The sequence below is a fragment of the Equus quagga genome, chromosome 5 (genome assembly GCF_021613505.1).
Source record: "Equus quagga isolate Etosha38 chromosome 5, UCLA_HA_Equagga_1.0, whole genome shotgun sequence".
Lineage (NCBI taxonomy): Eukaryota > Metazoa > Chordata > Mammalia > Perissodactyla > Equidae > Equus > Equus quagga.
The window spans coordinates 34,831,607-34,855,575 of NC_060271.1; the positions used below are offsets into that span (position 1 = coordinate 34,831,607).

General features: G+C 42.4%; 1 protein-coding gene across 5 annotated transcripts in view; it reads left to right on the forward strand.

The window, feature by feature from the left end:
• UBR4 (ubiquitin protein ligase E3 component n-recognin 4) overlaps window positions 1-23,969 on the forward strand; it is a 127,210-nt gene that overhangs the window by 52,511 nt on the left and 50,730 nt on the right. Inside the window, exons 49-65 of one of the 5 annotated variants that reach the window (XM_046661117.1) lie at window positions 519-735; window positions 1,493-1,525; window positions 2,673-2,736; window positions 3,173-3,307; window positions 4,304-4,478; window positions 5,355-5,495; window positions 6,192-6,313; window positions 6,955-7,066; window positions 8,871-9,001; window positions 9,122-9,299; window positions 9,764-9,868; window positions 11,412-11,549; window positions 12,375-12,549; window positions 20,678-20,774; window positions 21,408-21,515; window positions 21,971-22,087; window positions 23,042-23,251. In XM_046661117.1, coding sequence (XP_046517073.1) covers window positions 519-735; window positions 1,493-1,525; window positions 2,673-2,736; window positions 3,173-3,307; window positions 4,304-4,478; window positions 5,355-5,495; window positions 6,192-6,313; window positions 6,955-7,066; window positions 8,871-9,001; window positions 9,122-9,299; window positions 9,764-9,868; window positions 11,412-11,549; window positions 12,375-12,549; window positions 20,678-20,774; window positions 21,408-21,515; window positions 21,971-22,087; window positions 23,042-23,251 — 2,258 coding nt within the window. The remainder of the gene's footprint in view (window positions 1-518; window positions 736-1,492; window positions 1,526-2,672; window positions 2,737-3,172; window positions 3,308-4,303; window positions 4,479-5,354; window positions 5,496-6,191; window positions 6,314-6,954; window positions 7,067-8,870; window positions 9,002-9,121; window positions 9,300-9,763; window positions 9,869-11,411; window positions 11,550-12,374; window positions 12,550-20,677; window positions 20,775-21,407; window positions 21,516-21,970; window positions 22,088-23,041; window positions 23,252-23,969) is intronic. The other 4 variants (XM_046661119.1, XM_046661118.1, XM_046661121.1 and 1 more) reach the window with 4 other exon arrangements.

The following is a 23,969-nucleotide window of genomic DNA, read 5'->3' on the forward strand; positions in this document are numbered from 1 at the left end:
GCCTCAGGTCACAGGTCGCTGAGAGGTGTTCAGCAATGCCTTGCCTTGCCATGCTGTTAAAAACTTTAAACCCTCAGAGTACAAATCCCTGAGCCTTTCATAAGGCTGGCATCTTTTTCTACCATTCACTGGCCACCTATCTGATATTCTTTCTCTGAGAAATAATTGCTGTTAGCGTGAATGACTGTGATCTGTGCTTTGAACAAAGGGAGTGCTTAGAGATCCCTGTGGGTGGGGGACAGGAGTTAGCACAGGTAGATTCTTGCAGTGATGTTAGGGACTCTTCTTCTGAGGTGGGGACTTCCTAGGCTTTTGGTCCATGGAACTGTTTCTACGCATACTCAGCATCTATACATGATCAAAGGTGCCGCTGAAGTCTCAGGAGATAAAGTCCCTTTATGACTCTAAAATTGATGTGATTTGCTACTTTGCCCAAACTAGTCTGGTCTTTGCTTTGGAATGGTGGTGTTAGCCCTTTAGAGAACGTGCATCCTAAAGGCCTCTCTTGTTTATTGCAGTCGGGGCCTCGGTGGATCCAGCAGGTGTCACTATGATCGATGCTGTAAAAATTTATGGCAAGACTAAGGAGCAGTTTGGCTGGCCTGATGAGCCTCCAGAAGAATTTCCTTCTGCCTCTGTCAGCAACGTCTGTCCTTCAAACCTGAACCAGAGCAATGGCACTGGAGACAGTGACTCAGCTGCCCCTACTACCACCAGTGGAACTGTCCTGGAGAGGTATCAGCACTGGGAGGGGTTGGCTTCAGTTCTCGCCATTTTTCACTTTCCCTGCAGAACCTGTGTCTTGAGAGAGTCAGCCTCTAATAACTGTCCCCAGTCTAGCCTGTGATTTTCAAATTTTCACACAACTCCCTGCACTCAGTGTCTCCTTAGTGTGCAGACAAGCCTGAAAGTGAGCTCAGAGCCGTCTGACTCCAGTCTCTGCCCGGGGGCTTCTGTGCCTTCTCTTTAACGTTAGGTACCCTTTGGAGTAGCCAGAGGCTGCTGACTAGAAGATGCTTAAGCCACTATTATTAGAATCCAGTCTTGCTGAAATTTTAGGGAAAAATCTTCCGTTTCATTCTGATTTCATCGTCTTCTCATCTTTCTCTGCAGCAGCTACTTATGTGGTAATAACACTGCTAGCAGGAGGCCGTCTGCTCCGTCTGGTAGCAGAGTTCAGAGCCTTCTAAGGCTCCCTCCAGTGGCCTTCTTAGGCATTGCGCTTGGCTTCTTTGTGCTAGGTAGCTGCTGGTATGCCATGGTAGATGAAGTAACTCATGATGTAAGATTTTGAGTTTCTTACATTGTAAGTCATAAGAATAGCCTGGCTTGGAATCACTGCCTCCCACCACAGCCTTCCCCCTTCCCTTATCTCTCTCTCTTTTTCTTTTTTTCCCCTACCTTATTCTCATATTGTTTGCTTAGGATGTATTTCCAAGTTTCTCTGAGCTTCACATTTTTTTCCTTTTTTTTTCTTTGCTTCTCCCCCAAGTTCTGAAACTGAGTCCCTAACCAAGCTGGACCGGTTAGTATGCCCTCTCTCTCTTTTCTCTGTACGAGTGAGTGTGTGTCAGAGAGCAGTGTAACCAATGGTGTGGCTTTGCGTTGAGCCTGCTTCTGTGGAAGAGTCCTGCTTCTTTCTGTTCTGGTCATTGCATGGCTGCAGAGCTCTCCTGTGTCTAAAGTGGAGTATGCGGAGGGTTGGATGTGCGCACTTGGTGTTGGCTGCTTCAAACTCTCTTAGCTTTCTCTTCCTTACCCCTTTCCTCTCTGCCCCCTCTACCATGGATGAGAAGGGGTTGGGGGCGGTGGGACAACAGAAATGTCCTTCCGTCTGATAAGCCGCCAGAGAGCTTGTTCTGTCTAACGTGGTCCCATGCCTCAAGTCCCTCTTCCCTGGCTCTTTATTGCCTTCCTCTGCCCCTTGACCTCTTTCTCTCCAGCTGCCTTCTCGTTACTTTTCCCTCTCTGTCCAGAGCTTCAGCCATCAGGATGTTGGTCTTTTATCATGCCATATTAAACTCACAGGAGTAAGCCCTGGGGAGCATGTTGTTTGTACCCTTGAACAGTTGGGTTTCCTGTTCCTTCCCTAAGAGAAAGTTGCTCCATTTTCTAAGGGTGCTTTGTGGCACTCTGAATGTTGGTAGTTGGCATGCTCCTGAAAATACAGTTTGTTCTCTTCCCCATACTTAGGGACTCATAGGAAGTGCCTTTGTGCATTTTCTTGGAGGTATAAATAAAATATAACCTTCTCAGTGTAAGAAGATGGCTTTAACCTTTCCCGTCGTGTATCCCTTTGCCTACTGATCCATGGGCACCTGAGCTTCTGGTCCCATTGCATCAAGACTGTTAAGCCCATCTCAGTGATCCCTGCCACAGGCAGCAGAAGGAAGCACGTTTATCCTCTTTGAGGAAGAAAAGCCCTGTCTTTGAGTTATGGATTATGAACATGGCCTCAGGTTGATCTCCAAGCAGGCGCCAGGTTTCTTCTGGCCTGTAACACGAGGGAATGATATGCATGGTGCCTGTGGCAGGTCTTATTGTGCTTTGATTTTGTATTTGGCATTCATTAGCTGTCCCCAAGGTCCTCACGACTATAGTTTGCATAGGCTAATGCACAAGGTGGAGAGAAGGATTCTTATTGTACTCAAGCCAGCTTTCTGTCTCCCTAGGCTGGTTGTGAGTTCTTTAGAAGCCCTGGAAAGCTGCTTTGCTGTCGGCCCAATCATCGAAAAGGCAAGTTAGTTTTTCAAAGTTGGCGGGAACTTTCTGAAGAGGCAAGAAGTCAGTGAAGCTGTCAGAGGTCCCGAGTGCTCACAGTTCAAGAACATTTATAGCATAATCTTGATTTGCAAAGACACTCCAGAGAAGTCTTCAGCTTAAGGCCTTATGTCCTGTTTTGGGGAGACCCATAGTGAGAGTGTTTCATAGACTAGGATGAGTGCTGGTAAAAGAACGCTGTTCTGGGAGTCATGAGCTGGGACTCCGTTTCTGTACCTCTGTTGTGGGGGGAGTATAATTTCTGAAATTCTTCGTTTTGCTCTTTGCAGTCTATGGAGCATCACTTAGCCCTGGTAGCTTAGAAGGGAGGAAGGGGGAGGGCAGAGTGTAGACAGGTCATTCTGCATGGATTAGGCGGGGTTAGTGGTAACTCTGCTGTGTTCTGCATCAGGAGAGAAACAAGAATGCAGCTCAGGAGCTGGCCACTTTGCTGCTATCCCTGCCAGCACCTGCCAGTGTCCAGCAGCAGTCCAAGAGCCTTCTGGCCAGCCTGCACACCAGCCGCTCGGCCTACCACAGCCACAAGGTAATTGTTCCCTCTCCGGGATGCCTTCTGTAGAAGTGGAAGCTGTGTTGCTGACAGGGAATCAAGTCAGTTGGCTTTCATATGTAAAGCAGGGGCATAGTGAAGTCAGGTGGGGAAAGGACAGCACTGAAGAGTCCACCCACAGTCTCAGGTTTCTCCTGAGAAATTAACGAGCTCACTCAAAACTGAGGACAAGCCAACTAAAGGGCACCTGGTTTGCATATATTTTTTTCTGTCATTCTAATAGGACGAACAAGTTTAAGAAAGAGGGGAAGGACGTTTGAGAGTGAGTGGCTCCTGTGGAAAAGAGCGAGGGGAGGGGAACCAGTCAGGAGATCAGGACTGCTGCGGTCTTCACTCCTTCAGCTGCAGCACAACCCTAAGTTAGGTGGACTTGCTTATGAGGACATGGATGGTTGTGGAGAGACTGAGGGGGAAATCTGGTGAGGGGGCATCTCACCTGTAAAAGTAAGTAGCGGCCGAAGGCAGTAAGTTAGACCAGTTTCTGCACATGGAGAAGATGACAGTTCAGATCCATGAGGAAGAAGCCAGCAGCCCAGATGACTTGGTTAGCTTTTGTGCCCCCAACCCAGAGAATAGAAAAGGGTGAGTTTAACCTGCTGAACCTCTGAAGGAGGCAGTTGTGGAAACACAACCTTTCGGCGACGTGAACTTGTAAGGAAGTGACTCTTCTACTGTAGGAAAGAGATCTTGGATGTTGCAGTTCTGGAGGATCCGGTGGTTTCTAGCTTTCCTATCATACTTTGATATTGATTTCATGGCTTTTGATTTTTTGTGTGTGTGCCTTTAGCATTTTGTGTGTTAAGACGTTTACCTGTGCTGGGCTGTCTTGAAGATTTGTTCCAGATAGTTGGTAATTAAGCTGTCGTGTTGGGAGGACATGGCTGTCCTGACGATCTGCCAGCTTTCCTCCCCTCATTGCTTTAGTACCCAGCCCTTGCTTTTGGTTCATCCTCTGTGATCCTTTTGTTCTAGGATCAGGCCTTGCTGAGCAAAGCTGTGCAGTGTCTCAACACATCCAGCAAAGAAGGCAAGGATTTGGACCCCGAGGTCTTCCAGAGGCTGGTGATCACAGCTCGCTCTATTGCCATCATGCGCCCTAACAACCTTGTCCACTTTACGGAGTCAAAGCTGCCCCAGATGGAAACAGGTGAACTTGGCCTATGTGGCCGTGGTCCTGAAATCTGCTTAATATACCTTCTCACCCTCTCGTCCTCTTACTGTTCTCACTGGCCTCTGACTGACTTCTTGCTCCGAGACAGGGATTTTACTCTCTTTTCTTTGTGCCTTGTAGGGCTTTTGACATTAGGATTGTACCTCTTTGAGTAATTACCCTTTCCAGTGCTTACCCCTTAGATTATTCTTGCATTTATTTAGTGCTCTGGACATCAGATATAATCTGTCTCTGGCGTTACTACCTCGTCTAATCTTCAGGGTCAAGTTAAGGTCGGGCCCTGGTTGCTTTAAAGTAATGGGGTCACAGCCTTTGCTTTCAGGCTGTTCTTTCACCGCTATTTGATGAATGTGGGTAGAGTCTGGAGCAGGGCTCGATTGTGTTTTCTTCCTCTCTCCTTGTGTTGGGGGTCATCGAACTTGCTTTGCCTTTGTCAAATACAGCTTAGTGATGCCTCTGTAGTTCTGTTATTTACATGCTCCCAAAATGCTGTCATCATCTTGTTACTCCTTCTATTATTTTAATCTAGGAATCATTCTAGAAAGTCTCAGGTGTTCCCCTAGCTTTTAGAAGTTGAACAGCTGGGCCTGAGATCTCTGAATCTGCTGTGAAGACCCTGAATGCTCCCCCTGCTACTTAACTCTAACATACGATGTTTTCTGTGATATTCCTTCCCAGACTGTTTTCTTCCTAGATGTGCCTGCTGGAGTCTAGGGATAGTTGGCATATTGATTGGGGCCCCACTTGAAACTCCCTCCCCAGGCAAGCTTCCTTGACCTGAGTTAACCTTAAAACAAATTAAATTTCCATCTCAGATTTACCGTCGTTAATAATTTTTCTTCTCCTGATTAGAAGGAGTGGATGAGGGGAGAGAACCTCAGAAGCAGTTGGAAGGAGACTGCTGTAGTTTCATCACCCAGCTGGTGAACCACTTCTGGAAACTCCATGCATCCAAACCCAAGAACGCCTTCTTGGCACCCGCCTGCCTGCCAGGTATCGTGTTAAAAGGGATACTTGAATCTTGATAGAGAGCGAAGCCTGATGTAAGTTGTCTTTGAACAGATCAAACCCCTAGCTTTTATTAGCCTTATCATCCATTTATTCCGGAAATAATAGTTAGGAAATAGAAGTCTGTGAGATCAGTGCATTGTTCCTGATACAGGAATTTAGCAGTGTGGCAGAGAAGTGGGATTTTCTTCTCTCTCTTCATGTCGGGTTGAATTTTTCACATGTAAAGAGACACTGTGTGTGTGTGTGTGTGTGTGTGTGTGTGTGTGCGCGTCTTAGTGATGTTTGACTTGTTTTAAAAAAATCTTTGAAAGCCTGATTCAAAGCCAATTCAAAAGATAAAAGTTAAGTATCAGCCTTGAGAATTATTTTGTTTCTAAGCTGCCGCTGCCTTTGGTATCTAACTAACTTCGCACACTATCCGAAGTTTAGATGGAAGAGTAAGCATCTGAATAGCAATCTAGAAAAGTAGAACGACCCTGGTGCTCATTAGGTTTGGAGGTTGCTTGAGCAGTAAACTTAAAAGGCACGTCAAGGTCATGTGTTTTATTTATTTTGCTACGTGTGTACTTGTGATTTTTTTGGTTAGCATGACCTTTATGAGGGGATAGGAATTTGTGCTTTTGTCTTAGGCTCTCAAGTAGTTAGGATTTTCTTCCACCGTATTTTTCTCCCCTTCAGGCCTAACTCATATTGAAGCTACCGTCAATGCTCTGGTGGACATTATCCATGGCTACTGTACCTGTGAGCTGGACTGTATTAATACAGCATCCAAGATCTACATGCAGATGCTGCTATGTCCTGTACGTATCATTACAGCCCCAGATATCCCTTGTCAGTCTGAGAATGTCTAGAAATTTTTTATAAGTTTGCTAACTAATTAAATAAAACAAACGAAGATAATGGGAATTAAGAGTTTTGAGTATCAGTAAGAGCTTTAAGATCTTACTCATTTCATGGAAAAGAAAGGTTTGAAAAAGGGATGGGCTTGGTTCTTCTTGTTCAGTGCTGAATCCCCAGGGAATATACTAGTGGTTGCTACATGGTGCTGAGTAAGTACTAATTAAATGAACACATGAATGAACATCATGAAGATCTATTTCCATTGACTCTGTCATAGAAGCTAAGTACTGATTTTAGCACAGAGCTAAGATGAGCCTGATTATAAGCCAGAACCCAGTTGTAGAGAGCCAAAGTGACTTCAGGAGCAAATGACCTGCCAGTCTATTACTGGGAACTGAGAGACAGGAATGTAGCGAATGGGTCTTACATATACCAGGTCAGGAAATGGGATTAACCGTTGAACTTGGTCAGCAGGGTTGCAGGTGAGAGTAGGTAGATACTCCAGATCCATGTAAGTGATTGGCCAAAAAAGGAAGTGCTTTATAGACAGTTTCATGAATGACATAAAACCTAAGCATGACAGTCTCCTTTCCAACCTCAGGATCCTGCCGTGAGCTTCTCTTGTAAACAAGCTCTAATTCGAGTCCTAAGGCCCAGGAACAAGCGGAGACATGTGACATTGCCCTCCTCCCCTCGAAGCAACACTCCAATGGGTAATGTGAAGTCTGGGGTTAGGCTTGTGCACATGTGGTGGGGAGAGGAGGATGAGGGGTACAGGGTTAGGCTGTGCTGCTCGTGTTTACCAAGGTCCTGGAGACTTTGTGTACATAGCTCTTGTTTTACCCTACCTTCTCTCCTGAAGACTTTCAGGTGCCATATAAAAATGCATACAGTAAGTAGGATGAAAATAAAATCAAGGCCATAGGAAAATAAAGGTACAATAGTAAAACCAAGCCAAGGATGCAAAAAATCCACATCACGAGGTCCTGTGCGGTGATTAGGAGAAGGTCTTATATTTGGCTGAAAGCTTCCTAAGAACCATAGCAAAAATAAAATAAGAACAGTTAACAAGAATCACAGTGGCTAAAGACAAAAAATCAATTTTCAGGAAAAATATACTTTTCCTGGCGTAAAAGCTCTTTGTTAAGGGTCTCTCTTGTTGCCTAAGGGGTAGTATCCACAGCAGACTTACTGAGAGTAAGTGATAGCAAATTTCACGAGAGATTTCCCTCATGATACACTTGGACACAAGTCAAGAGGTAACATTTAACAGCCTAGTAAAAGCAATTCTACAAAGTGATATACAATTCTACACAGTTATTATATTATGTAACTCTCTGGTTACTTGGTTTGGCTCAGAAGTAAATTCCCAATGAAAGTGACCTACATAATTTAAAATTTTTTATTTGTTCCCACATTTTATAATTAGTACAAAGAAGTATTTGAAATTAACTTACTAATAATTAATTTAATCCAGTAAATCAAAAATAATATTTCAACATGTAGTCAATATAAAAAATTATTAGTGAAAAACTCTGCATTCTTTAAAAAATTTTTTGTACTGTCTTAAAAATCAAGTGTGTAGTACATACACACTTCGCGTCTCCATCTGGACTGGCCACATTTTAAGTGCTCAGCAGCCGTATGTGGCTAATGGCTGCTGTGTGGTACAGCCTAAGTCTAGAGGAATGTATGCAACTTTGTGACCTTCAGACAGTCTTCCTTGAGTATCGTTTATCTTATCTAAGCTTTGATGAGCTAAGCAACAGTTTGTGCACCTTTTCTCTGGTGAGAAGCTAGAATGCAGATAGTTTGTTTCCAATCAAGGCCATATTCACGTACTTTCACAGGCCATCGAGTGGAAGGCAAGGTCTCCATCCTCTTCTGACAATTAGCAGTCTCACCTGGACTTCTACCTTGTTAGAAGAAGAAGGACTTCTGCCTTCTCATCACACAGAAGCTGGCCTGGACAGAACCTGTAGTGGTGTCCTCAGCTTCCGGTCGATGATTTTACATTTCAATTCTGGTTCTTCTCATGATGACTATGTAGTGTGAAAAAAATCTCACTGACCCAGTTATTTTGGGAAAAAATAGTAAAATAACGCTCTAAGCTGCCGTGACAGATAACCAATAAACATCTTGATTATATTATTTTCCTGTCTTGCCCAGGGTCTCCTGAGAGTTGATGAGAGCTCATGGGGCATACTGGTCTTAGATTTCTCTGCTTTATGGAAATCCCTTTGGAATCCAAGGTTGTTTTTTTTTTAACCTTCATCAGCTGGAAAAGTCTTTTTCTGAGTGGGGCAAGCTGTCACTGCCAACCCCATCTTCCCAGATCCTGTCAGGTCCAGGAAACAAGAGAATAAGGCCAGGCACAGCACCCTGGAGTTCACCTCTAAAGCACAGGATGCTAGTTGGTAGCTTGTCTTGGGTTTTTGTTTGCTATGTTGACTTATGCCACATGCCAAAGGAGGAAAGAGCAAGCACCGTCAGGTGACTGGGGTTTCTTTGACTCAGGAGACAAAGATGATGATGACGATGATGATGCAGATGAGAAAATGCAGTCATCAGGGATCCCGAATGGTGGTCACATCCGTCAGGAAAGCCAGGAACAGAGTGAGGTGGACCATGGAGATTTTGAGATGGTGGTGAGTCTCTGGCAGCAGGAGAGGGAGGGGGATCCTCAGAACTCTCCTCTAGCTCTTCTTCAGTGGACTTCCAACAGCTACCATTTACCACGGGACACTGACAGAGCTTTCTCTCTGCAGTCTGAGTCGATGGTCCTGGAGACAGCTGAAAATGTCAACAATGGCAACCCCTCTCCCCTGGAGGCCCTGCTGGCAGGCGCAGAGGGCTTCCCCCCCATGCTGGACATCCCGCCTGATGCAGATGACGAGACCATGGTTGAACTAGCCATTGCCCTGAGCCTGCAGCAGGACCAGCAAGGTAGAAGGAAATGCCAGGAACACAGCGGCCCATTGGGCTTGCACAGAAAAGAGGGTTTGGCAGTTACTGATATCTGGCTGACTTAGCTTGTCCCCAGATTTGGGGAGAGGTTGATCTGGGTGAGAGCTGTTCAGAGGTACAGGTGGAGAGTGAGAGAGATTGTGGTGGGATTTTCAGTCTTGGAGCCAATCTCATAGTTTCTGTTAGTTTGGTCTTTTGGATTATTTCCTCCCAAATCTGTTAGATTCCTCCAGCCTGTGTCCTGCCTGAGCTAAAGGAAGCCTGTCACCATCTCTGTGACCAAACTTGGTGGGTGGACAGCAATGGCTGTTGATTAACTTCCTCTAGGCCAAAGGGGGTCACATGCTGGTGAGTTTAGACTCCTGAGGGCAGCAGGTGGCCAAAGCAGCATTGTGGATGGGGTCTGGAGGGGATGTTGTGCTCACTCTCCACTTGTTTCCCAGGCAGCAGCAGCAGTGCCCTGGGCCTGCAGAGCCTGGGGCTGTCCGGCCAGGCACCCAGCTCTTCCTCTCTGGACGCAGGAACCCTCTCTGACACCACAGCATCAGGTAACTGTCCACAGCAAGGAGCACGGCTCAGGGCCCCAGGACCCTCAGGCCTTGTTTCCAGTGCTGTGAGAGTGTAATGGGCAGCTGCTTTGACAGGCCATTCTGGACTTCCTGCTTCTGCCTTTGCTTTAGAAATACAGGTATGGAAGGCATAGTGATGCAGCTCGGCAAAGGTGCTCATGGCTCTGCTTCCCTACACTTTGCATGCTGCCTGGCTTCAGCTAATTCCCCGAGGAAAGGCCAAGAGAGCAGCTTGCAGATTGATCAGCTTTAGGGCTTAAATTGCAGCTCTCAGGGCTTCACCCGAGTTGTAACATTTTAGACAGTATTAAAAGGGAGATAAGAAATAGAGCTTACACCTTTTAACTTTTTTCCTTCATTTGCAAATCAAAGTGAAGCTGCAAGAATCTGAGTTGTGGTTCAGAACAGTCGATGTGGCTAAACGTCAGGGGTCTGTGAGCTTGGGAGACAGGGTTTTTGTGGACAATGCAGATGCCTGATACGTCTTCAGACCTCATTGTCTTTACTTTCGATCTCTTTCCTAATCTGATAAAAAATAAAATACTTTCTGAGTGGAGAGTTGGACCAAATAGAGGAGGATGGCACACCTGAACAATCCACTGGAAAACTAACCCTTGAGTAACTGAAGGGTTGATTTAGAGTTTTTCAGACTGACGCTTTCTTGTATTTGTTTGTTTGTTTGTTTTCTTTTGGGAGTTTTACCCTGGATAGATTAAAAAAGGGAGAAATTGGCTGGCCCCTCTCACCTGCTGCCTTGGCTTGTTTCTTTTCATAGGTCTCTTTAGTTGCTCTCATTTCAGGCTTGGAGGTTGCTCTTGTGCTGTGCCAGTTGTGTTCCTCCTGTGCTCTGTAGCTGTCTTGGCTTTCCTCCCCCATGTATCTCATCCAGCATTTTCCTCCTGTCTCAGCTCAGCCCTGATCCTGGATGCTGTGGCTGTCTCTGGGGAATTTCCTTGCTTTATAATTAGCATCTGATGAGGATGGTTAGGAGGTGTGAAATTTCCCAGTGAGTTCCCCTCTAAACCACCTGATTAAAAAAAAACCAAACGATTGATTCAAGAGCTCGTGATAACTGATTTCCTAACAATAAGCACGAATTGACTGATTATAAAATAAATCATTAAAATTGAGAGTCTATACTTTGAATGGTAATGGCTAGTTTCCAATCTCAGCAGGTGTCAGTAACACCTACACGATGGTGACCGTGAAGCATTTTAGCTAGAAAACTGAGTGTCCATGTCACGGATTCTTACTGAATCTCTGCACTGTCCTACTTGCACTGTAATGTCATAGCGAAGGAAATGCCCAGTGAACTGGGTTTTCACTTCTGTCTGAGTACTGTTTGCAATGCACCGTGTTCCAGTGTTTGTTCCTGTTAGTGATTAACCGGCAAAGCAAATCTTTCCTTTTCTTCTTTGATGACAGGACATATAGACTGCATTGTGTCCTCTGCACTATGTGGTGTGATGCTTTTGCCCCAAGGAGGGGTTTTTACCTGTAACAGCTCTCGTTACTCTCTCAGCTCCAGCCTCAGACGACGAGGGCAGCACAGCAGCGACTGATGGTTCCACCCTTCGGACCTCTCCTGCTGACCATGGTGGTAGTGTGGGCTCGGAGAGCGGGGGAAGTGCAGTGGACTCAGTGGCTGGCGAGCACAGTGGTAATGTGGCTAGGGGTCCTGATCTCCTTGGGCAGAGGGTGGGGACCTGCCTGGGTCTTGGGATTGGTTTCAGCAAAGGGAAACTTTGAGGACTCATTGAAAGCCTTATGGAATTCATTCAGCCTCACCCCTGGAGTTTCTGATGTTCAGTGATAATAGCTTAAGCTCAGTGAAGTTACTATTGAAAGGTTTTACAGACAGCTTTTAATTTTCTCTTAGTAGAAGAAAGCAGTGACATGCGTAATCCCAAATCATGCTTAATCTAAAACAATGATGGTATAACCTTGAAATCCATCATACTGTGGTTTTGGTTTTTCTATTGGGGGAAGATTTTTTGGCAATCCTATTAATGATCTGATGTGTTAATATAGCAGGCCATCTTCACAGTATACTAGCTTATAGGATGGGGCTCTAGAATGAGGAAGCATGACAAAACCATTTTTGTTTGATCTTATAAATTAGTCTGTGGTTAAAAATTGGATATGAAAATTTTCTATGGAGGAGATTAAGAGTAGCTGATAATTTCTAGATTCTCAAATCAGTGTACATTTCCTTTGGAATTTGAGATGGAAATTTATCAGCAGCTGAGATTAAAAGATCATTCTTGTAGGTGGATCTTGTGTTCTGTAGAAGGATGAATGGCTGCCCTGAGAGTCATTCATTTAGGATAGTGCTGTGGGACCAAAATCATGAGTTCAATTCTTAGTTAGCTTCACACAGAAGAAAAAATATCTGAAGGTATCGCTCATCATCTAACTATTGCTGACTTCAGATTCCATTGTGTTTTGGGAATTGATTTGCATTTTTTAAACCATTTCCCCCTAGTATCTGGCCGGAGCAGTGCTTATGGTGATGCCACAGCAGAGGGACATCCGGCTGGACCAGGAAGTGTCAGCTCAAGCACTGGTGCCATCAGCACCACCACTGGACACCAGGAAGGAGACGGCTCCGAGGGAGAAGGAGAAGGGGAAGGAGAAGGAGATGTCCACGCCAGCAACAGGTCAGGACCCAGTTATCCTCGGTCAAGACGCTTTCCTAGAGGATATTTCAGGAACACAATGATGGATCAGTTGCGGGAGGTAGAGTAGTGATAACAGTATATTTCTTTTGAAATATAAAGGTAGTAAACTCATGAAACAGTTTAAAATCTTAGGAAGTGTTCTAGATTTATCTTCTTTGTCCTAATTAGAATTACATCAAATCAGTTGCAGAGAGAATAGAAAGTGGTTTTTCTGTGAAGGCCTCCCTATACCCCTTAGTAACTATAAAGATAAAAACATGTATCTTCCTTACTCAAGTTTTTCTTGTTTCAGGATTAGCCATAAACTCATTCTATAGCATTCTCTTTATAAATGGCATTGTTCCAGGCTCAACAGTGATAATTATTAAGTATGTACTAGACATAGCTCCTAGCTCAGCCTGTTCATAAGGCAACGGAGAGATAAGACAGACACGCTTCTAGGCAAATATGTGTTTATGTCTAGAAATACCAGTGGTGGGGTGTTTGACAAATTGACAGTAATCAATAAAATCTAATCCATCCCCTCCGGAAACTCTGGTGGAGGTTGGTGGAGGATTGGAGTGAATGTATTCTCAACCAAAAGGTGACTAGAGAAGTAGAAGAGGAAGAAGAAGAAAAACCCAAGAATACACTTGTGATAGGAAGTTTGTTGAATTTGTTGAGGCCCCCAGTTATCACATTAGTGCAGAAATAACAAGTCAGTATTTTGAACTGAGTGATTTCCGTGAGAAGAAAAAGTCACTGGAGCAGCCAGGCGTCAGAGTCCCCTCTGTTCCCTGTGTCCGCCCACCTCCACTGAGCCTCTCGCTTCATCTCTTTGATGAAAGTGACCTCTGGCTCGGTAAACTGATGATGTTTTGATGGAGTTCGTTTTTTAATTTCTTAACTTAGAAGGGTTTTCTACTTAATCTTTTTTTTTTCCCCCTTTTCTGTTAATGGGTTTCTAGGTAAATCCATGAATTGAGATAATATGGTCTTTGTGATTTCTGGTTCTTTGAAATTTGTTTTTAAAAATATTTTTAATCTAGTCTACCTTTGCTTTTTAATTGAATCAGTTAAGTTGATGTATAGTTGGTGTTAATTACTGATATATTTAAATCTATGCATACCATTTACTTTGTGCTTCTTACTTGTTCTGCCCATTTCTGTGTTTATTTTTTATCTTCTTTGTAGCCCTCTTTTGGATTGATTTACTTTTTATTCCTTTTTTCCCTCTCCCCCAACCCTGTAAGTTTGGAAGTTGTTCACTTTGTTTCTAATCTTTTAGTAGTTATACTAATCCTTTCAACATGCATACTTATCCAAAACTAAAGTTAACTAATAGCTGTAACTTCTTTCTGATTATTATCAGGACCTTAGAAGACTTTACTCCTCCTTATCAATTTAAGTTATTATTTTTATGTTTTCATTTTTTTTTTTTAGGAAGATTAGCCCTGAGCTACCATCTGCTGCCAGTCCACCTCTCTTTGGTGAGAAAGACTGGCCCTGAGCTATCATCCGTGCCCATCTTCCTCTGCTTTATATGTGGGACGCCTACCACAGCATGGCTTGCGAAGCGGTGCCATGTCCGCACCTGGGATCTGAACCAACGAACCCTGGGCCACCGAAGTGGAACGTGCAAACTTAACCGCTGGGCCACCGGGCTGGCCCCTGTTTTCATTTTTTTAAAAATGTCTGTATGGGGGGCTGGCTGGCCTGGTGGCGCAATGGTTAAGTTTGCACATTCCGCTTTGGCAGCCCGGGTTTCACTGGTTCAGATCCCAGGTGTGGACATGGCACCGCTTGGCAAGCCATGCTGTGGTAGGCATCCCACATATAAAGCAGAGGAAGATGGGCACGGATGTTGGCTCAGGGCCAGTCTTTCTCACCAAAGAGAGGTGGATTGGCAGCAGATGGTAGCTCAGGACTAATCTTCCTCAAAAAAAAAAAAAAAAGTCTTTTCAAAGCTTTCAAGATATTTTTACTGTTTTGTACAGTTTTGGTGGTCAGTGTTTGTTAGATTTACCCATATGTTTACCACTTTCTGTGCCCAACATTTCTTTGTGCATCTCAGACCTTCTGTCTAGGATCATTTTCTTTTTGAAGTATGTCATTTAAATTTTCCATCATTAGGGAGGTCCCCTGGTTACAAAATCTCAGATTTTGAGAGTCTGGAAATGTCTTTATTTAGCTCACGTTTTGTGAATGTGTTTTTTCTTTTAATTAAGATTATGATAGTTAACAACCTTGTGAAATTACAGTTGTACGTTATTATTAGTCATGTTGTAGGTACACCACTTCACCCTTAGTGCCCTCCCCCACCCCCCCTTTCCCCTGGTAACCACCGATCAGTTCTCTTTGTCTATATGTTAACTACCACCTGTGAGTGGAGTCATACAGAGTTCGTCTTTCTCTGCCTGGCTTATTTCACTCAACATAATACCCTCAAGGTCCATCCATGTTGTTGTGAATGGGACGACTTTGTCCTTTTTTACGGCTGAGTAGTATTCCATTGTGTGTGTGTGTGTGTGTGTGTGTGTGTGTATGTGTGTGTGTGTGTGTGTGTACACACACACACTATATATATACACACACACACACACACACACAGGCACACATCCCATATCTTCTTTATCCAATCATCAGTTGCTGGGCACTCAGGTTGGTTCCATGTCTTGGCTATTGTGAATAATGCTGCGATGAACATAGGGGTGCATGGGACTTTCGGAATTGCTGATTTCAGGTTCTTAGGATAGATACCCAGTAGTGGGATGGCTGGGTCATAAGGTATTTCTATTTTTAACTCTTTGAGGAATCTCCATACTGTTTTCCATAGTGGCTGCACCAGTTTGCGTTCCCACCAACAGTGTATGAGGGTTCCTTTTTCTCCACAGCCTCTCCAACATTTGTCACTCTTGGTTTTGGATATTTTTGCCATTCTAACAGGTGTAAGGTGATATCTTAGTGTAGTTTTCATTTGCATTTCCCTGATGATTAGTGATGATGAGCATCTTTTCATGTGTCTATTGGCCATCCATATATCTTCTTTGGAGAAATGTCTGTTCATGTCCCCTGCCCATTTTTTGATTGGGTTGTCTTATTTTTGAGCTGTGTGAGTTCTTTATATATTATGGAGATTAACCCTTTGTCAGATAAATAACTTGTAAATATTTTTTCCCAATTAGTGGGCTGTTTTTTTGTTTCAATCCTGTTTTCCCCTGCCTTGAAGAAGCTCTTTAGTCTGATGAAGTCCCATTTGTTTATTCTTTCTATTGTTTCCCTCTTCTGAGGGGTTATGGTGTCTGAAAAGATTCTTTTGAAACTGATGTCAAAGAGTGTACTGTGTATATTCTCTTCTAGAAGACTTATTGTTTCAGACCTAATCTTTAGGTCTTTAATCCATTTTGAGTTTATTTTAGTGAATGGTGAAAAAGAATGGTCAATTTTTATTCTTTTACATGTGGCTGTCCAGTTTTCCCAGCTTGTGGTTGTATTTTTGATGGGTATACAATTTTGTATTGGCAGTTTTCCCCCCCAGAATTGAAAATGGTATCCATTGTTATTGCCAATAAGATGTCACCTGCTATTATAACTCTTACTCCTTTGAAAATAATGTCCTTATTGCTGCTTTTAAGATCTTTGTTTTTAAATTGTTTTTTGTGGTTTTTCTAGGGTATGCTTATGATGGATTTCTTTGCATTTGTTTTGCTTGAATGTGTTAGTTCTAGAAAATTCTCATCTATTTATCTCATTGGATATTGCTGCTACCTCACTTCCTGTTATTTTTCTTTCTGGGACTCTGCAGATGTTAGACCATTATATTCTCTTCTCCATGTCTCTTAATATGTCTTTTCTTTTGTGTTTTTAAATTTCCCGCGCTTAATTATTTATAGTGTCTTGAGATCTATTTGAGTAGCATCAGAAAAAGTCAAATACATAGGTATAAGTCTGAAGGTTATGTGACTTCTATATTGAAAACTGAGAGAAATTAAAGATCTAAATATATGAAGGGATGTATCATGTTTATGGGTTGAAAGACTCATTGTAAAGATGACAGTTGTCTTCAATTGATATAGATTCAATATAATCCCAGTCAAAAATCTCAGCTAGTTTTATGTATGTGTCAAAATTGACAAGCTGATACTAAAATTTATTTGGAAGAGTAAGGGTCTAAGATTAGCCGAGACAATATTGAAGAAAACCCCCAAAGATAGAGGACTTTCCATGACTGTAGCTTATTATAAAGCTAAAGCTGTGGTAAGTAAAACAGTGGGATATTGGCGTAAGGATAGATAAATAGGTTAATGGAACAGACTAGAGTTTAGAAAGAGATCCACACACACATGGTCACCAGATTAGTGATAAAGATGACTCTTCTGTACAGTGAGGGAAAGGATGGTCTTTTTAATAAATGGCTATGGGTCACTTGGAAATTAATATAGAATAAAATGAATCTTCACCTGATCTTTTACCAAAAAGTTAGTTGAATTATTACTTTAAATGCAAAAGATAACACCTTACAGGTTTTAAAAGACAAAATATCTTCATATTGGGGTTGGCAAAGATTTCTTAAATAAGACACAAAAATTGCTAACCAAAAGGAAAAAATGTATAAACTGGACTATATCCTTAGCAGCTTTTCTTTTTTCCCTCCCTTCTTCTCAATGTCAAGATTTGAATAAGCTAGTTTTTCTTGTAGGCTTCTGAGTGGAGTGGTGTGGGGGGGAAGTGGTGTATTTCTATTTACTTTTAAACTGAGGTTGTAGCCTTCTCTGGTTCTTCTATGAGGTTTTATAGAAGACTCTACCCACTCAGGGCAGATAATGGCCATTTTTTCCTATTCCAGATGCCCTTTGAAGGTCTCAGCAACCAGATGCTCAGGTTGCTTTCAGAGCATCATGGCCTTAAGTTTTCAAATGCCCTAAAATCAGTCTCAGGGCTCTGCTTACCCCTCTGGATTTCTATCTTCATTCGGTCTCTTGCCTAATAATTAATTGCTGGTGATCTCATTATTGCTTTTGTTTTGGCCTTGTATTCAATGTATTTAACCTTGTATTCTTTCTAAATTCACTTAAATCCTCATTATAGATTTTGATAATTAGGTTCTAATTATAGATTCTGCATGCACAGTCTTGCCACCTGCAAATAATGACAGTTTAACTTTTTTCTCTCCAATCTTTATACCTTTTAATTGCCTTTCTTGCCTTATTGCATTGGCTGGGACCTCTAGTACAGTGTTGAAAGATGTGGTGACAGTGGACATCCTTATCTCGTTTCTCAACAGGAAGAAGTTTAATATTTTACCATTAAGTATGATGTTCACTGAAGTCTATGGATATTCTTTTATCAAATTAATGAAATTTTCTTTCTGGTTTGCTGGGAGATTTTTATCTTAAATGGGTTTTTGAAGTTTTCTAGTTTTTGTTGTACCTATTGAGTTGATTTATGTGTGTTTCCTTTATTCTGTTTAAGATTGTAAATTACATTAATTGATTTTTTTCATTATTAAAGCAACCTTGTGGGGACACTTGATTGTGATATTTTATCCTTTGTACCACTAGACTTGATTTGCTAATATTTTATTGAGGCGTGTGATTTTTCTTCTTTGAAATGTCTTTGTCAGGTATTGATATTTATGTTATTCTTGCCTCAGAATGTGAGGACATGTTTTGTTTTTATTTTCTAGAAGAGTTTGTGTAAGACTGGTATTATTTCATCTTTAAATTCTTGGAAAAATTTAGCAGTGAGGTCATCTGGGTCTGGACTTTCTTTAAGGGAAGACTTTAAGTTATAGATTCGTTCTTTAAATGATATAGAATTATTTTTATTTCTTCATGTGTCAGTTTTGGTGTGTTGTGCTTTTCAAAGAATTTGTTCATTTTAGTTAAGTTATCAACTTCACTGGCATAAAGTTGTTCATAATGTATTAATCGTCTGTTTAATGTCTTTAGGATCTGTAGTGATGTACCTTTTTCATTTCTAATATTGGTAACTTATGTTTTTGTTTTTCAAAAGTCAATCTTGGCTAGGAGTTATCAACTTTATTTACAAAGAACCAACTTTTCTCTGTTGTATGTGTTTCTATTTTATTTCCACTCTTTATTATTTCCTTTCTATACTTACTGACTTTTTTTAGTACTTTATTTTTCTGGGTTTAATTTTCTGTTCTTCATAAATTTCTGTTCTTCTAGCTTCATAAGATGGAAGCTTAAGTCATTGATTTTAAATCTTTCTTTTTATATGCATATTTGAAGCTGTAAATTTCTCTCTAAAATTCCCTTTAAAGCTTGCTTTGGCTGGAGCCCACATATTTTGGTATATTGCGTTTTCATTGCTGTTCAGTTCAAAATGTTTTCTAAATTCTGTTGTAATTTAGTCTTTGGCCCATGGGATATTTAGAAGTATATTGCTAAATTTTCAAACATTTGGGAATTTTCTAATTATTTCTTTGTTATTGATTTATAGTTTAATTTGCTATGGTTGGGCAACATACTATGATTTCAATCCTTTGAAATTTCTCGAGACTCATCATTGCTTCTAAAATGATGTTATATGTTTTTAGGATTTTCAGTTGTTTTTAGCAAGAGGGTCAATTTAGGTAACCTAACCATATTGATAATGAAAGTCTCTAAAGTGGTTTTAAATTACCTTTTTTTTTCCAGAAACAGGTTAATTAAACAATTGTTAAGTGAGTTGTTTTAAATAATATAATAACTGATTCTTTTTTTACTTTTAAGTCGCAAAAAAAGGAAATTGCAGTTTTTGGTATAGTGTTTAATTTTTTTGTTAGGTTTCAAGAGTACTATCTGAGAATTTGAAAAGCCAATAATCTGGCATGATCTTGGTTCAGGTCCAGACTCCACTCATTGTGTTGACTTTGTGCTTTGTGTGTGTGTATTCACATGCATGTTCTCCAAATCTGAAGACTTTAATCCATCTCAAAGCTTGTTATGTTTTATCCTAAAAGCATCACACTGCTGCTGTCATCTCATCTTTCCTTACTTGTACTTGTCCATTTCTGAGCAATTCTTACTCATTTGTAGTCCGTCCGTAGCTTGCCTAAGTATTCCTGGATGCACATGTGGGCCTTTATGTGTTACTGTATTCTGAAGAACATTTTTAGCTCATTCCTTCTAGTTCTTTGTAGAATGATAATCATTTATTATTCAAGTTAGACTCTGTACTTTCATTGAAACTTTGTTTTGAAAATATTCTGGATACCTGCTAGGTATCATGAAATACATGAAAAGCATATATTTCAAGAAAACATATAGGCATATGGTTTCTTACACACAGTCCGTAAAGTAAAATGAAGCAAGAATGGTTTACTATCTGTGAGAGTTAATCCATTAATTCATTCAGCAAATGCCACACGTAGTCTGTGTAAAACTGTGTGTTAGGTAAGACTACAAACCAACTTGTCAACAAGACCCTAATTAATTAATTTCCATATTGGTCATCTTGAGTCAGCATATTCACTAGAGATCCAGAGGCACACATTTAATATGGGAGCCCAGTTGTCTATCTGTAGATGAAGAAGTCTAGGTCATGGCCGTCTGTATGTATGGGAGAATCATGGTTCTAGTGTGGAAAGGGTGGCACAGAAATTGAATTTTACACTAGGAAAAATGATGGACAAGGTGTGAGAGGGTAAAGCAGTGACTGGCCTTCCCAAGGACATGGGAAACATGAGAAAGAAAGGGTTGGGTCACTGTGCAACTGGGTGATGTAGAATTTGTAGATAGAAGAATTCCAGAAAATAATGGCTGGAGGCAGAATAGGGCGATGTGTTAGAAAGACCCATAAAGCTTATTATTGAAGGTTTGGTTTTGATACTGAGAACAAGTAGGACCTGCTTGCTTGAGAAATATTTTAACTTTGCTGTATTAGGCTTTCAGTACCATCAGTTGTATTTTGGAATAGTTTTACTCCTTTTTAACAGAGTGAGATTTCTGCTTCTATGTTGCTGGTACACAAAATAGGCATTTCTTAACATTTTCTTGATGTTAGGATTGTTCTTAAGCAGTAGGCTTCTTGTTTACCTTGGTGACAGGAGGAAAGAACTGTATTCAGCTGGTTAGTGTTTGTGCCGTAGCTCATGCTTCATGTGTTTTCTTTGGCCTTTTAGGCTGCACATGGTTCGTCTGATGCTGTTGGAGAGACTGCTACAGACCTTGCCCCAGTTGCGAAATGTTGGAGGTGTCCGGGCCATCCCGTACATGCAGGTATCCCACAGTTTACTTGGGTCCATCACATTATAGTCGGTCCATCCTTATGCAAGCTCACGTCTTTGGCTTTGTTTGATGTTCGGTCATAGAATAATGGAATGCAATTTTGAACTGCAAGTCACAGCCCTTCCTTTTATGGATGAGAAGGCCCGAGGGTCAGAGAATTGAAAAAAAACGTCCGCAGTCATGCAGCTAGTTGTTGACAGTGCCAGGAATAAAGGCCTGCCCCTGAGTGTTGGTCTATGGCGTCTCTCTCAGTGTTAGTATTAGAGTGTGATCTAAGAGCTCTTCTCCCACTAGCTGCCCTCCTCTGGGCAGAATTCTTCTTTAATTCGTAGCTCAGCACACTGCTCCATCTCAAGACAGTTTGGTTGGTTAGTCAGTTAGTTTTGTAAACTTTCTGCAAACATTTTCTGTGGTGCCAAGTGTGGCATGTGCCAAAATTTGACTCTTCTGGCTCTGGACACTTAAACTTTGGATACCCTGGGATTTAGAACCTGTTCATGGATTGTGGTTGTTTGTGATTGACAGGCAGGTGAGGAAGGTTGGGATTTCTTCTGAACCACCCTGTGTTTAGAGTTGTTCTTTAGGGAATTGGCTTTCATGATTTCTCTTTCTCTTGACTTCCAGGTCATTCTGATGCTCACTACAGATCTGGATGGCGAAGATGAGAAAGACAAGGGGGCTCTGGACAACCTGCTTTCCCAGCTTATTGCTGAACTGGGCATGGATAAAAAGGTGAAACTGGAGAGTCATACTGTTTGAGAAGCAGGGGTTGGCTGAGATCACCTCGCAGTTTTTCATTCCTCTTAGAGGAACTTGACAGTTTCAGGTGGTAACGGTCCATCGAGCGCTCTAGTTCTGTTGATTTAATAAAAATATTTTCAGTGCCTGCTTTGGCCCAGGCATGCTTTGAACCTGGGGGTTAATGACAAGACCAACTTCCTGCCCTTGTGGACCTTTTGTAGCTACAAGGTGAAAACGTTAAGCGAATTGTTTGTATCTTAATAATGGCTTCCTAAGTGTATCGGGCTCTCGGTAATCCAGGTGTGGTCCATGGATACACTGGAGCTTGTTTTTTCTCTGAGTCCATCTGAGGAACATTTTAACACTGATAGGCTTGAGGGAATCTTGTTCAGATGCCTCAAGCTTAAAGTCAGTGTGGGCTTCTGGGCTCTCCTTCCCACCTGCAGGATGTCTCCAGGAAGAATGAGCGCAGTGCCCTGAATGAAGTCCATCTAGTGGTCATGAGACTCCTCAGCGTCTTCATGTCCCGGACCAAATCTGGATCCAAGTCTTCCATATGCGAGGTATTTTTGCTGTGAGCTTACGGGTTTGGAGAAAGGTCAGAGGATTGTCTACTTGGTGCTAGGGCCGAGGGCAGAGGTGATAGTCCTCTGTTAGAATAAGGCCATTGTCGCCCAAGAGGGAGTAAGATTCTAAGCTGTCACCTCTTCAAGAGTAGAGCCTCTGCCTTTTTCAGAATCCCTTCCAAGCCTTGCCCTTTGCCAACAATCCCCCCAATGGAGGGGTTAAAGGGTTTGGAAGTTCCATTATTGAAAAGCAGGGACTGTTCTGCAAGGTGCAGAGTGGCTAAGAGGATTCCCCTACTGTATGTTGCTATAAGGTATGGTAATAAAGCAGAGAGAAAGCAGTGTGTGCGTGGTGGAAAGGAGATTAACACAAAGCAGAGAAGGTAGGAATGGAGGCTGAACTGCATCCAATCTTAATGAGCTTATGAGCTGTGGGGTTTGCTGGGATTTGCAAGGCTCTCCTAATGGTTTTATTTACAGTAGCTTTTCTCCTACTTTCTTATTCATGTGATCACTCATCCCATCTCCTTTGGAAGCTAGTTCTATGGGAAGAGCCCCTACTGGGAGGATGGGGTTGCTAAGAAGTGCCTATAGAGGAAAGTTTTCTCTCTCCTTCTTGAAATGGGCTTCTTTTCTAGTTGCCCAAGGAAGAAGAGAAAACCCATCCCCTCCAGGGGGAAAGGTTATCTAATCCTTGCCACCTTGGCCTCTGGCACATGTGTGTAGAGAGATTAGAGTTGAGAACTGGTGTTCCTTTGTTTTCTCTTGCCATGCCGTTGTTTAAAAGAGTTGGGGAAATGTTTGAGCCAGTTGGGAAACTTTTAACTCAAGGGACCGACTGACTCACTTCTGTGACACTAATTCTAAGACTGTTGTGTTTCCTACCCCCTAAACCTAGCTGGATTTACAAGCCATTCTTACCTGCTCCCTGTTTTTTCTCCTCCCTCCCAGTCGTCTTCCCTCATCTCTAGTGCCACAGCGGCAGCCCTGCTGAGCTCTGGGGCTGTGGACTACTGCCTGCACGTGCTCAAATCCCTGCTGGAGTATTGGAAGAGCCAGCAGAATGATGAGGAGCCCGTGGCTACCAGCCAGTTGCTGAAACCACATACTAGTTCATCCCCACCCGACATGAGCCCGTTCTTCCTCCGCCAGTATGTGAAGGTGAGGCCTCTCCCTGGGCAGAGGACTGCTCTGGTCCTTCATCCAGAGCACTCTCCTTTTCGCCCTCAGTGAGTAGAGCTGAAGGAGCTGAGGGCAAGGAGCTACAGGAGGGAGCCTCCTTGGTGGGTTTTACTCTCTCTGCTGTAATACATAACCATTTCTCCCACCCAACCTTCTACTGGAACTCTGATTCCTGCCACTTTGTGAACTGGAGGAATCGAATGAAATCAGACAGTCATGTCCTTTCACATTAAGGTTCTTAGAAAAAAGGTGAGAAAGCACAAGGAAATGTCATCAGTAGTGGGTCATGTCCTCATGTGTGTGTCAGGTACTGCCCCCTGCTGTCGTAAGAAGTGTTGTAACACGCTAGTTAAGATGGGCTTTCTGATCAGGTGAGTCTGGGAACAAGTCCCTGGGAACAAGTGTTCCCACCTAGCAGCCACAAAGCTTGGAGACGTTTTATCTAACCATGATAAGTCTCAGTTTCTACACCTGCAGAATAAGGATACATAGAGTATCTGCTTTATAGGGTTGTGTTATGAGCATTGAATGAGGTGATGTTTGTAAAGCACAATGCCTAGTACATACCAGTGCTCAATGAATGTTAATTATTATCACTTCTACTCCGTTTGAGTGCATGTGGTGGAGCACAGTGGGTTGGCCTGGCTGTACATCTTCCTGTGTATTCAGAACTGCTTTGGACAGTATAGGACTATAA